This window comes from Phoca vitulina, unplaced genomic scaffold (assembly GCF_004348235.1).
Source record: "Phoca vitulina isolate PV1807 unplaced genomic scaffold, GSC_HSeal_1.0 scaffold15, whole genome shotgun sequence".
In the NCBI taxonomy this organism is placed as follows: Eukaryota; Metazoa; Chordata; class Mammalia; order Carnivora; family Phocidae; genus Phoca; species Phoca vitulina.
The window spans coordinates 37,519,650-37,534,631 of NW_022589718.1; the positions used below are offsets into that span (position 1 = coordinate 37,519,650).

The 14,982-nt window shown below is 37.4% G+C and overlaps 1 protein-coding gene across 2 annotated transcripts in view; it reads left to right on the top strand.

Annotated features, from left to right (window-relative positions):
* The window catches only part of CSMD1 (CUB and Sushi multiple domains 1), a 2,006,418-nt gene that overhangs the window by 1,392,489 nt on the left and 598,947 nt on the right, over positions 1 to 14,982 (top strand). For both annotated transcript variants that reach the window (XM_032413252.1, XM_032413253.1), the window contains exon 8: positions 1,013 to 1,100. In XM_032413252.1, coding sequence (XP_032269143.1) covers positions 1,013 to 1,100 — 88 coding nt within the window. The remainder of the gene's footprint in view (positions 1 to 1,012; positions 1,101 to 14,982) is intronic.

Consider the following 14,982-nt stretch of genomic DNA (forward strand, 5'->3'; position numbering starts at 1 on the left):
GTTGAGATAGGGTAATTTCCTGAATTGGTAAATTTTCTGCCTCGACTATGACATCAAGTGTCCTGATTCTTGCTATATATCTTCTATCCTATCCATACTATTGCTCCCATCCTTGGACCATAGCAAAATGGTACCAAAAGTTCCACATTCAAAATCCAGACACAGTAAGTTTCAAGTAAAAAAAAAAAAAGAGATGGTTTCTATTGTCTCACTGGAATATCTTCCCAGTGGCATGGCTACAGACTTCCCCTCATGTCTCAGTGAATGGAATTGGGTCACAAGCCCACGGTTGAGTTAATTTCTGGAATGAAAGAAGGAATTGCCTTGATTGGGTTAGACAGCTTAAATAGGGTTGGCGGGTGTTTGAGTGGCAGTTATCCTATCCAGTGAGCAAGTGAGTACTTTAAAATCACTGTTGTACTGTGATTGTACATCATCCCAACAGGAGGAAATGCTCTTCATGGAACAGATACAGGAAATAAAGCAGCATGTCTATAAAAAAACAGTACTTTTTCTTTTTTTTTTTTAGTTCAATGATAAACATGTTCAATGTTGAAAACATAAAAGATAGTTTTATCTAAGGTGTCTTTTGAATAGGTATTAACAGATAATTTGTTTCTTCACTTCATCCATGGATAGTGGATGAAGGCTTTCTTCTGTATAAACTTTGACATTTTCACCATTCTGCTCTTTTTTTTCCCATCATGCTATTAGTTGAAACCTGTCATAAAGTTGTCCATATGAGCAAATATATTTTTTAAAACTAAATTTTGACCACTTCAATAGAAGAAGGGTTCAAACTAAAGAATGTTGGCCTCCTTTCACTGGATAAGAAGTCTTTGTTTTTCAGACATAAAGATTTATTTTAATATAGCTAAAGTGTCTTAATTCTAAGTAAATCACATTTTAAGTTATTGTAATTTAAGAACCAAGACTGCCTAACATAAATTTAATCTCTGATGATTTCCCCAAGAGCTACACATACTTACAAGAATGTTTCTCTCTATTATAGTGAGTCAAGGAGGTGTTGCATTGGTTTCTGACATGTGTCCGGATCCTGGGATTCCAGAAAATGGTAGAAGAGCAGGTTCCGACTTCAGGTAGGAGATATACGGGTTATTTGAAAAGCATGTTATTTTCAAACACACACACACACACACACATACATACACACATATATATGTATATATAATTTCTATTTCTTATCCTTAACTATTATGTCCTTTTGAATTAAAGATACAACTTCTCAATTATTATGAAGCTATATTATCTGTAAAACTCTAAGACATACTGTGTTGAAAACTTCCACATGCTATAGAGTGGATGCTTTTCACTATATGAATCAGTACTAAAAATTTAACCCTAAATGTATATGATCAAAATTTGTCTCCAGAATTTTTTTCTTCTGTTTTTAATTACCTTTCCCATATTCTAATGCAGTTTGGTTGATGTTTAAAAAATAGATGGCGCAAAAATTTACCTATAACCTCACAATTATTTCATTCAACTTTTAGAATAATGAATATAAGTGGCAGTCAATGCAATTTATTTCAGAAAATGTTATGATTTATTTTACTAGGACTGTGAGGGGCTAGAGACTGCTTTCCCATTGTGGCAGTATTAATGTAGTGGTGATTATAAAAGTGCATTATAATTATATTATCATTTATATATATATAATGATTATATATATATCATGTCTTTGGATTTTTTAATTCCTTTCCATTAGTTCAAGAAACTTTTGCCAACTTACAAGGTAGATTCCCATATTGAGAGTAAGCTTCAAAATAAAGAATAAAGGGGAGTAAGGGAAATGTTTTCCTCCCTTAAAAATCTAACCATTTTTAGAAGGAAAACAATAAAGATAGGTATAGAGAGTTTTGGCTAGTAAAATGAGCTGAAACTGAAAATATAGTTATAGGGGATCCTGGGAGGCTCAGTTGGTTAAGCGTCTGACTCACGGTCTCAGCTTAGGTCATGATCTCCAGGTCGTGAAATCGAGCCCCAAGATGGGCTCCAGGCTCAGCACAGAGTCTGCTTGAGATTCTCTCTCCCTCTCCCTCTGCACCTCCTGCATATTCTCTCTCTCTCTCTCAAATAAATAAATAAATCTTTAAAAAAAGAGAGTAGTTATACCACCAAAGAAGGAAGAAGGAGTATTACTCAGTGTAATGTTTTTTTTTTTTAATTTTATTATGTTATGTTAATCTCCATACATTACATCATTATTTTTTGATGTAGTGTTCCATGATTCATTGTTTGCATATAACACCCAGTGCTCCATGCAGAACGTGCCCTCTTTAATACCCATCACCAGGCTAACCCATCCCCCAATGCCCCTCCCCTATAGAACCCTCAGTTTGTTTCTCAGAGTCCATAATCTCTCATGGTTCATCTCCCCCTCCGATTTCCCCCAATTCATTTTTCCCTTCCTACTATCTTCTTTTTCTTAACATATAATGTATTATTTGTTTCAGAGGTACAGGTCTGTGATTCAACAGTCTTACACAATTCCCAGCGCTCACCATAGCACATACGCTACCCAATGTCTATCACCCAGCCACCCCTCCCAACCCCCACCACTCCAGCAACCCTCAGTTTGTGTCCTTAGATTAAGAATTCCTCATATCAGTGAGATCATATGATACTTGTCTTTCTCTGATTGACTTATTTCGCTCAGCATAATACCTTCCACTTCCATCCACGTGTTGCAAATGGCAAGATTTCATTCATTTTGATGGCTGCATAATATTCCATTGTATAGATATACCACCTCTTCTTTATCCATTCATCGGTCGATGAACATCTTGGCTCTTTCCATAGTTTGGCTACTGTGGACATTGCTGCTATAAATATCGGGGTGCATGTACCTCTTCAGATCCCTACATTTGTATCTTTGGGATAAATACCCAGTAGTGCAATTGCTGGGTCATATGGTAGCTCTATTTTCAACTTTTTGAGGAACCTCCATACTGCTTTCCAGAGTGGCTGCACCAGCTTGCATTCCCACCAACAGTGTAGGAGGGTTCCCCTTTCTCCCCATCCCTGCCAGCATCTGTCGTTTCCTGACTTGTTAATTTTACCCATTCTGACTGGTGTGAGGTGGTATCTCACTGAGGTTTGGATTTGGATTTCCCTGATGCCGAGTGATGTTGAGCACTTTTTCATGTGTCTGTTGGCCATTTGGATGTCTTCTTTGGAAAAATATCTGTTCATGTCTTCTGCCCATTTCTTGATTGGATCATTTGTTCTTTGGGTGTTGAGTTTGAGAAGTTCTTTATAGATTTTGGATACTTGCCCTTTATCTGATATGTCATTTGCAAATATATTCTCCCATTCTGTCATTTGTCTTTTGGTTTTGTGGACTGTTTCTTTTGCTGTGCAAAAGCTTTTAATCTTGATGAGGTCCCAATAGTTCATTTTTGCCCTTGCTTCCTTTGCCTTTGGCAATGTTTCTAGGAAGAAGTTGCTGCGGCTGAGGTCAAAGAGGTTGTTGCCTGTGTTCTCCTCAAGGATTTTGATGGATTCCTGTCTCACATTTAGGTCTTTCAACCATTTTGTGTCTATTTTTGTGTGTGGTGTAAGGAAATGGTCCAGTTTCATTCTTCTGCATGTGGCTGTCTAATTTTCCCAACACCATTTGTTGAAGAGACTGTCTTTTTTCCATTGGACATTCTTTCCTGCTTTGTCAAAGATTAGTTGACCATAGAGTTGAGAGTCCATTTCTGGGCTCTCTATTCTGTTCCATTGATCATGTGTCTGTTTTTGTGCCAGTACCATACTGTCTTGATGATGACACCTTTGTAATAGAGCTGGAAGTCCTGAATTGTGATGCCGCCAGCTTTGCTTCTCTTTTTCAATATTCCTCTGGCTATTCGGGGTCTTTTCTGGTTCCATACAAATTTTAGGATTATTTGTTCCATTTCTTTGAAAAAAGTGGATGGTATTTTGATGGGGATTGCATTGAATGTGTAGATTGCTCTAGGTAGCATTGACATCTTCACAATATTTGTTCTTCCAATCCATGAGCATGGAACGTTTTTCCATTACTTTCTGTCTTCCTCAATTTCTTTCATGAGTATTTTATAGTTTTCTGAGTACAGATTCTTTGCCTCTTTGGTTAGATTTATTCCTAGGTATCTTATGGTTTTGGGTGCAATTATACATGGGATTGACTCATTAACTTCTCTTTCTTCTGTCTTTTTTTTGGCGTATAGGAATGCCGCTGATTTATGTCCATTAATTTTATATCCTGCCACTTTACTGAATTCCTGTATGAGTTCTAGCAGTTTTGGGGTGGAGTCTTTTGGGTTTTCCACATGAAATATCATATCATCTGCAAAGAGTGAGAGTTGACTTCTTCTTTGCCAATTTGGATGCCTTTGATTTCTTTTTGTTGTCTGATTGCTGAGGCTAGGACTTCTAGTACTATGTTGAATAGCAGTGGTGATAATGGACATCCCTGCCGTGTTCCTGACCTTAGGGGGAAAGCTCTCAGTTTTTCCCCATTGAGAATGATATTCGCTGTAGGTTTTTCATAGATGGCTTTTATGATATTGAGGTATGTACCCTCTATCCCTACACTCTGAAAAGTTTTAATCAAGAAAGGATTCTGTACTTTTTTTTTTTTTTTTTAAGATTTTATTTATTTATTTGACAGAGAGAGACACAGTGAAAGAGGGAACACAAGCAGGGGGAGTGGGAGAGGGAGAAGCAGGCTTCCCGCTGAGCAGGGAGCCCGATGTGGGGCTCGATCCCAGGACCCTGGGATCATGACCTGAGCCGAAGGCAGACGCTTAACGACTGAGCCACCCAGGCGCCCAGGATTCTGTACTTTGTCAAATGTTTTTCCTGAATCTATTGAGAGGATCATATGGTTTTTGTTCTTTCTTTTATTAATGTATTGTATCACATTGATTGATTTGAGGATATTTAACCAGCCTTGCAGCCCAAAAATAAATCCCACTTTGTCATGGTGAATAATCCTTTTAATGTACTGTTGGATCATATTGGCTAGTATTTTGGTGAGAATATTTGCATCCATGTTCATCAAGGATATTGGTCTGTAATTCTCCTTTTTGATGGGGTCTTTGTCTGGTTTTGGGATCAAGGTAATGGTGGCCTCATAAAACGAGTTTGGAAGTTTTCCTTCCATTTCCTTTTTTTTGGAACAGTTTCAGAAGAATAAGTATTAATTCTTCTTTAAATGTTTGGGAGAATTCCCCTGGGAAGCCATCTGGCCCTGGGCTTTTGTTTCTTGGGAGATTTTTGATTCCTGCTTCAATTTCCTTAGTGGTTATAGGTTTGTTCAGGTTATCTATTTCTTCCTGGTACAGTTTGGGTAGTTAATACATCTCTAGGAATACAGCCATTTCTTCCAGATTATCTAATTTGCTGGCATAGAGTTGCTCATAATATGTTCTTACAATTGTTTGTATTTCTTTAGTGTTGGTTGTGATCTCTCTTCTCTCATTCAGATTTTTATTTATTTGGGTCATTTCTCTTTTGTTTTTGATAAGTCTGGCTGGGGGTTTATCAATTCTTTCAAAGAACCAGCTCCTGGTTTTGTTGATCAGTTCTATTGTTCTTGTGGTTTCTATTTCATTGATTTCTGCTCTGATCTTTATTATTTCTCTTCTCCTGCTGGGTTTAGGCTTTATTTGCTGTTCTTTCTCCAGCTCCTTTAGGTGTAGAGTTAGGTTGTGTATTTGAGACCTTCTTGTTTCTTGAGAAAGGCTTGTATTGCTATATACTTTCCTCTTAGGACCACCTTTGCTGCATCCCAAAGATTTTGAACAGTTGTGTTTTCATTTTCACTGGTTTCCATGAATTTTTTAAATTCTTCTTTAATTTCCTGGTTGACCCATTCATTCTTTAGTAGGATGCTCTTTAGCCTCCATGTATTTGAGTTCTTTCTGACTTTCCTCTTGTGATCGAGTTTGAGTTTCAAAGCATTGTCGTCCAAAAATATGCAGGGAATGATCCCAATCTTTTGGTACTGGTTGAGACCTGATTTGTGACCTAGGACATGATCTATTCTGGAGAATGTTCCATAGGCACTAGAGAAGAATGTGTATTCTCTTGCTTTGGGATGGAATGTTCTGAATATATCTATGAAGTCCATCTTGTCCACTGTGTCATTTAAAGTCTTTATTTCCTTGTTGATCTTTTGCTTAGATGATCTGTCCATTTCAGTAAGAGGGGTGTTAAAGTCCCCCACTATTATTGTTGATGTGTTTCTTTGCTTTTGTTATTAATTGGCTTATATAATTGGCTGCTCCCATGTTAGGGGCATAGATATTTACAATTTTTATATCTTCTTGTTGGATAGACCCTTTAAGTATGACATAGTGTCCTTTCTCATCTCTTATTATAGTCTTTGGTTTAAAATCTAATTTGTCTGATATAAGGATTGCCACCCCAGCTTTCTTTTGGTGTCCATTAGCATGGTAAATTGTTTTCCACCCCCTCACTTTCAATCTGGGGGTGTCTTTGGGTCTAAAATGAGTCTCTTGCAGACAGCATATCGATGGGTCTTGTTTTTTTATCAGTCTGATACCCTGTGTCTTTTATTAGGGCATTTAGCCCATTTACATTCAGGGTAACTATTGAAAGATATGAATTTAGTGCCATTGTATTGCTTGTAAGGTGAATGTTACTGTATATTGTCTGTGTTCCTTTCTGGTCTATGTTACTTTTAGGCTGTCTCTTTGCTTAGAGGACCCCTTTCAATATTTTTTGTAGGGCTGGTTTCGTGTTCACAAATTCTTCCCGTTTTTGTTTGTCCTGGAAGCTTTTTATCTCTCCTTCTATTTTCAATGACAGACTAGGTGGATATCGTATTCTTGGTTGCATATTTTTCTCATTTAGTGCACTGAATATATCATGCCAGTCCTTTCTGGCCTGCCAGGTCTCCGTGGATAGGTCTGTTGCCAATCTAATGTTTCTACCATTGTAGATTACAGATCTCTTGTCTCAAGCTGCTTTCAGGATTTTCTCTTTGTCTCTGAGACTCATAAGTTTTACTATTAGATGTCGGGATGTTGACCTATTTTTTATTGATTTTGAGGGGGGTTCTCTGTGTCTCCTGGATTTTGATGCTTGTTTCTTTCCCCAAATTAGGCAAGTTCTCTGCTATAATTTGCTCCAATATACCTTCTGCCCCTCTCTCTCTTTCTTCTTCTTCTGGGATCCCAATTATTCTAATATTGTTTTGTCTTATGGTATCACTTATCTCTCAAATTCTGTCTTCATGATCCAGTAATTGTTTATCTCTTTTTTTCTCAGCTTCTTTATTTTCCATCATTTGGTTTTCTATATCACTTATTCACTCTTCTGCCTCATTTATCCTAGCAGTTAGAGCCTCCATTTTTGACTGCACCTCATTAATAGCCTTTTTGATTTCAACTTGGTTAGATTTTAGTTCTTTATTTCTCCAGAAAGGGTTTCTCTAATATCTTCCATGCTTTTTTCAAGCCCAGCTAGTATCTTTAAAATTGTCATTCTGAACCCTAGTTCTAACATCTTACTAATGTCTCTATTGATTAGGTCCCTGGCAGTCGGTATTGCCTCTTGTTCTTTTTTTTTGAGGTGATTTTTTCCATCTTGCCATTTTGTCCAGAGGAGAATAGATGAATGAGAGAACAAAATGCTAACAGGGTAACAATGACCCCAGAAAAATATACACTAAACAAATCACAAGAGACCTGAAACTGGGGAAAAGAAAGGGAAGAAAGAAAAAAGTAAAAAAAAAAGATAAAACAAACAAACAAACAACAACAACAAAAATAGAATATGATCAAATATGATCAGGCTGATGCATAGATCAGTGCCACACAGTAGATTTTGGGCATATTTTGGTCTGTTAGAAAGTGCCTCCCAAAATTTTAAAGAAAGAAAAGCTTATATATGTACAAAAATAAGGGTAAATACAATGAAGAGATTGAATATGACAGTAAAGATGAAAATTATAAAAGATTTTATAAAAGGAATTGATAGGGGGGTGGGAGGATGGGTTAGCCTGGTGATGGGTATTGAGGAGGGCACGTTCTGCATGGAGCACTGGGTGTTATGCACAAACAATGAATCATGGAACACTATATCTAAAACTAATGATGTAATGTATGGGGATTAACATAACAATAAAATTTAAAAAAAATTAAAAACAAACAAAACCAAACAAAACAAAATAAATAAATAAAATTAAAAAAAAGGAATTGATAAGAACTTGGTTGAAAAAAGAAGAGGTTTAAAAAAAAAAAAGGGAGAGAATGTGATCAGGCAGGAGACTAGAAAAAAGCCATACACTAGAGATTTAGGGTATATTTTGGTCTGTTAGAAGAAACTGTAAAAAAAATTAACTTTGAAAGACTAAAGAATCATGGGGAAAAAGCCATGAATTCTATGTGCAGAATTCCCCTAACACTGGAGTTCTGCCGTTCTCATTGATGGGTAAACTTGGTCTTGGCTGGCTGTTCTTGCTGATCTTTTGGGGGAAGGGCCTGTTGCCGTGGTTCCCAAATGTCTTTGGCGGAGGTGGAATTGCCCCACCCTTGCCCGGTCTGGGCTAAGTAATCTGCTCGGGTTTGAGCTTTTGTTCCCTGCAAACTTTCTGTACAGCTTTGGAGGACGGGAGTGAAAATGGCGGACTCCCAATCTCCATCCCAGGGGAGCCGAGAACTCGGGGCCCCACTCCTCAGTGTGCCCCAGAGAAAAGCAATCACTCCCATCTCCCCAGTCTCCAGCCACACTCCGTGCTCACCTGGCCTGTGACCGAACGTGTCTATCTCTGGCACACAACCCCGTGTGGAGTCTCCAAACCCAGCAGATCCCTGCAGTGCGATCCTGCGCTGCTCCTCCCAGGGGAGGAAGGGGAGTCTCCCCTGATCTGCTGCTTGTTGGGTCCCTGCTGGAGGAGCAGTGGCCCGACTGCCTCGGATCATGGTTTATGGCAACCCCGAGCTGGGAGCCCATGCCTTGGCTCTGTCTCTGCAGCCAGCTTCCCTGCTCCGATACCTGGGAGCTCTGCCACACTTAGGCACCCCCGGTCTCTCTGTGACCCCAAGGGTCCTGAGACCACACTGTCCTGCAAGGGTTCCACTCCCCGCTTAGCCACTGGAGTGACATCCCTCAATGGAACCAACTTCTAAAAGTTCCGATTTTGTGCTCCGCTGCTCTATTACTTGCCCCCTTTGTCTATCTTCCCAAATATCGCCTCGGATTCACTTCTCCACACGTCCCACCTTCCAGGAAGTGGTCTCTTTTCTGTTCAGAGAGTTATGCTATTCCTTTCTTCGATCTCCTGTCGAGTTCATAGGTGTTCAGAATGGTCTGATCCCTATCCAGCTGAATTCCTGGGATCAGACGAAATTTAGGTCACCTACTCCTCCGCCATCTTTCTCCTCAGTACTCGAATATTACTCAGTGTAATTGTAGTAGCAATGGCCATTTTTTTAAATGTTATTTAATTTTAATTTTTTTGATGTATAACTAACACACAGTGTTATATTAGTTTCAAGTGTACAATATAGTGGTTCAAAATTTTATACATTTCTCAGTGCACATCAAGATGAATGTACTCTTAATACCCTTTATCTGATTCATTCCTCATCACCCTCACCCTTCTGGTAACCTGAAGTTCTCTGTATTTAAGAGTCTTTTTTTGTCTCTTCTTTTTTCTTTAATTCCACATATAAGTGAAAAAGACAAGTAGCAATAGTAATTTTTAAAAAGCTCGAGAATGAATAAAATTGTTTATAGCCTGGTTGTCATGAAGTTGGTATGATTATGTATATATAATAGTATATAATACTATATATAGTATTTTTTCCATGAAAATGTAACAAAATGCTTTTGATTTCCTAGCAGTATCTGTCCTGTTTGAAGTGGGTAGAAAGCTGTATTGTTTACAGGTTAAAGATACAAAGTTTGAGTATAGTTAAGGAGCTGGTGTTTTAGTTCAAGTTCCTTTGAAGCAGAGCCTGAGATGAGGAGGATATTTTTCAAGTGTTTTTTTTTTTTTTTTTTTTTAATGTGCACTTTGGAGAAGGAGAATGGAGGAAACAGGGCAGGGCCAGAGTGAAAAATGAGCTAAGATGCAAGCTGGTTTTAACTGGTGATGAGCTTCAGTCTGAACCCATGGGGAATTTTAGAGCACAAATCGCACCAACCAGCTGGCTCCATCTTTTGTATCCACTCCCTCTGCCTGTCCATCCATTGGCTTCCTTTATTTGACTCAAGGAAGTTATCCAGAGCATGGCTTGGTTAGAGTAATCGTTAGCCTTCTTTAGTGGGTGTGGTGTGTACCCATTGCTATGGTGGTCTAATAAAGACATGTGTTGACTTCCACTGTCATATAAAATAAGTCAGTTGAAGGCATTCAGGAATTTTATCATTTGAAGATGAAGCAAATAAATGAAATTTACACATTCTTTTCTTTTTTTCAAAATGTACACATTCTTGCTAGAATTCACTGAGTTTTTATCCTAGGTAATCCTTTTTTATCTCAAAAACAACTTCCTCCATTTTCCCTCCCCCATGAAAAAAAATGTTCTCCATTGCCTCACTTCCAAAGAACCGTACATATCCTTCCATTAGACTTTATGGCAACAAATCTTCATTATTGTTCACATCTCCATTTTCCCCATCTGACTCATGCTTCTGTGCAGGAATGGTGTCTTAGTCATGTCTGCCTCCTCAGTCACTAAAATAGTGCCTGCCACACAGGCACTCAACAGGTATTATTCAAGTGCACTTTGTGTATGAGGGAGATTGCCCATCAGTACTTTGTCACCCTTGAAAATCTTCACAGGAATCTAGAAACTTCTTTGGTCTATTTGGTAGACCTGTGTTTTTAAACATAGTGAATTAAATGCTATCTGACAATGCCAAATTGTTCAAATTGCATCCTATAGTAAGGAGAGTTAGAGAAACTTCTTAATCTCCAAAAGTTCACAAGGAATTCAGAAACATTCACGGCCAGTATCCATTTAGCTTAAGGGTAATAATGAAACATTATATGAGCATCTTAGGCGAATGTGCTGGCATTTTCTCCAGCTCATTCTTACAACAGCCTTAATTCTGAAGAAGAGGTTTAACTTTGGGATAAACATTCGCTTCTAAGGTTGTGTTGATGTGTCTTGTGGAAAGCCAAGGAAGAAATGGAGTACCTTAACTCAGATGAGACTTCAAGGCTTTCAAATTTCTTATTTTCCTGGAGAATCTCTATATTGTTTACATGTCTCCAAGTTCATGGCAATCAAATAATATAAGAGAGAATGATTTGAAAGATTAAACTTCCTATAAGACTAAATACAGGGGCAGTGGCTCAGTCAGTTAAGCATCTGCCTTCAGATCAGGTCATGATCCTGGGATCCTGGGATGGATTCCAGCATTGGGCTCCTTGCTCAGCAGGGAGTCTGTTTCTCCTTCTCCATCTGATCCTGATCCTCCCCCCTGCTCATGCTCTTGCTCACTCTCTTTCTCTCACTCAAATGAATAAATTAAAAAATCTTTTAAAAAAAGACTAAATACAAATGTAAATACTTTTGCCATCTATGGGTATATATGTATGTGCATACATATGTGTGTATATACAAAACTGTGACAAGGCAGTTTTAGTAATTTTTTTGTACACCTCAGAGGACTACCTCTCTAGATGATCCTGATAACTACAAATAAAGACTTTTTAAAAAAGATTTTATTTATTTATTTGTCAGATTGAGAGAGAGCGGGGGGGGGGGAGGGAGAAGCAGGCTCCCCACTGAGCAAAGAGCCTGTTGGGGGACTTGATCCCAGGACCCTGGGATCAGACCTGAGCTGAAGGCAGATGCTTAACTGACTGAGCCACCCAGGCATCCCAAAAAAGATGGTTTTATGTTTTTCTTTCCAATGTGAATATATTTTATTTCATTCCCTTGCCTGAAGGAACTGGCTAAGACCTATATTATCAGGTTGAATACAAGTGGGAGACATGAGACATTCCTGCTTTATTCTTTTTTTTTTTTTTTTAAGTTTTATTTATTATTAGTAATCTCTGTCTCCAATGTGGGGCTCAAACTCATGACCTTGAGATCAAGAGAATGCTCTTCCAACTGAGCCGGACAGGTACCCTCATTCTTGCTTCATTCTTGATCTTTGGTGGAAAGCATTCTGGTTTTCATCATTAAGTGATATTAGCTGTAGGTTTTCATAGATTATTTTTATCAGGTTGAGAAAATGCCCTTCTATTTTTAGTTTGTTGTAAGTTCTTATCAGAAATTGTTACAGATTTTGTCAAAAGCTTTTTCTAGATCTATTGAGATGATCTGTTCTGTTTGTTTAGTTATTAATATGACTAATTACATTAATTGATTTTCTTGCATTCTGGGATAAATTAATTGGTCATGATGTATCATCTTTTTTATATATTGTTGGCTTCAATTTTTTTTTTTTTTTTTAGATTTTTGCTTGTTTTCTTTTCTTTTTTTTTTAAAGATTTTATTTATTTAACAGAGAGAGACACAGTGAGAGAGGGAACACAAGCAGGGGGAGTGGGAAAGGGAGAAGCAGGCTTCCCGCCAAGCAGGGAGCCCGATGCGGGGCTCGATCCCAGGACCCTGGGATCATGACCTGAGCTGAAGGCAGACGCCCAATGACCGAGCCACCCAGGCACCCCTTGCTTGTTTTCTTATAAGAGATACTGGCCTATAGTGTTTTCTTATTATGACTTGGTCTGGTTTTGCTATTAGAGTAATGTTGGTCTAATAAAATTAATTAGGGAATATTCTATCCTCTATAGTATCCTGGAAGAGTTTGTGTAGAATTGATATTTCTTTCTTAAATTTTTGAGAGATTTATCAGTGAGGCCATCTGGAGTTAGAATTTTCTTATGAAAAGTTTTTACAAGTTTTTTCCACTTACAAGCCAATTCAGGTTCTCTCTCTACTTGAGTATGTAGCTTTGATAGTTGGCAAATTTCAAGGAAATTTCAATTTTTATCCACAAAAATTGTTAAATTTATTGTCAAAATGTTATTCATAATTTTTCCTTATTGTCTTCTAAATCAGTAGTGATGGCACAATTCTAATTTTTGATGTTGGTGATTTGAATTTTCTATTTTACCTGATACATATGACTAGTGATAGGTCAATGTTATTAATATTCTCAAAAAAGGTACATTTGGTGTCACCAATTTTCCTATATCACTTTTATTTGTTTTATACTCTATTGATTTCTTCTCTGGTCTTTTATTATTTTCTTTCTTCTGATTACAATAGAATTTACTTGCTCTTCTTTTTCTGGTTTCTTAAGATTGAAGCTGTGGTTTTAAGACTCCTTTTCTAATGTGTGTGTTTGATGCTTTATATTTCACTCTAAGGATGGATTTCACTACATCCCATAATATGTTTTTTTCGTTTCATGCAATTCAAAATACTTCCTATTTTCCCTTGTGATTACTTCTGTGATCCATGGATTATATAATAGTGTTCTATTTATTTTCCAAATATCTAGGGATTTTCCCAGGAACTTTGTGGTCAGAGAACATACTTTGTATGACTTGAATCCTTTTCAACTGACCAATAATTGTTTTCTGCCTTACAATATGCTCTATATTTGCAAGCATTTTGTGTAAAGTGGAAAGAATGTATATTCTGTCATACTCGGGTGAAATGTTCTATAAATATCAATTAGATCAAGTAGGACAGTGTTGTTCAAGTCTTTAGTATCCTTACTGATTTTCTGACCATTTGTTCTGTTATTGAGAGAGGTATATTGAAATCCTTTACTACAACTGTGGATTTGTCTATTTCTTATTATAGTTTTATTAGTTTTTGCTTCATGTAATTTGAAGCTCTGTTTAGTTACATACATGTTTAAAGTTTCTGTCTTTTTAATGTATTTATACTTTTGATGTTATGAGGTGTCCCTCTTTATCTTGGTAATATTTTTTCCTCTGAAATCAACTTTGCCTTGTTTTATCATAGTCACTCCAGCTTTCTTTTGATTTTTGTTAGTATGTTAACACTGTGTATGGACCCATACATCTGTTGCTGCATTCAGTCTATTACACTATGTTGTTTTGGTTAAAATATTTTTAAAAATCCTGCTCACATATGGTTGAAAAATAAATGAATTTTATTTTATTTTATTTTATTTTATTATTTAATTTAATTTAATTTATTTTATTTTCTCAAAGTTTTTATTTAAGTTCCAGTTAGTTAACATACAGAGTAATATTAGTTTCAGGTGTAAAATTTAATGATTCATCACTTACATACAACACCCAGTGCTCATCACAACAAGTGCATTCCTTAATGCCCATCACCTTTTTAACCCATCCCCCCATGCACCTCCCCTCCAGGAACCATCAGTTTGTTCTCCATAGGTAAAACTCTATTTCTTGTATGTGCCACCATGAGTTTGACAGCTTTACAATTCTTAAATATTTTTCCAAAAAGTCATGGAGATATATAATATGTGATAGTATAAAAAATTGACAAATGGGGGCGCCTGGGTGGCTCAGTCGTTAAGCGTCTGCCTTCGGCTTGGGTCATGATCCCAGAGTCCTGGGATCGAGCCCCGCATCGGGCTCCCTGCTTAGCGGGAAGCCTGCTTCTCCCTCTCCCACTCCCCCTGCTTGTATTCCCTCTCTATCTCTCTCTCTCTGTCAAATAAATAAATAAAATCTTTAAAAAAAAAAATTGACAAATGATATTTTCTTAAATATTGGCTGCAATTTGGAATATGAAATCATAACAATAAATATTTTATACTTCTTTACCTTAAAAGTCATTGATCTAGCTTCCATCTTGAAATGTTTTTTTTTTTTTTAAAGATTGTATTTATTTATTTGACAGAGACAGTGAGAGCAGGAACACAAGCAGGGGGAGTGGGAGAGGGAGAAGCAGGCTTCCCGCCGAGCAGGGGCCTGATGTGGTGCTCGATCCCAGGACTCTGGGATCATGACCCGAGCCGAAGGCAGACGCTTAATGACTGAGCCAC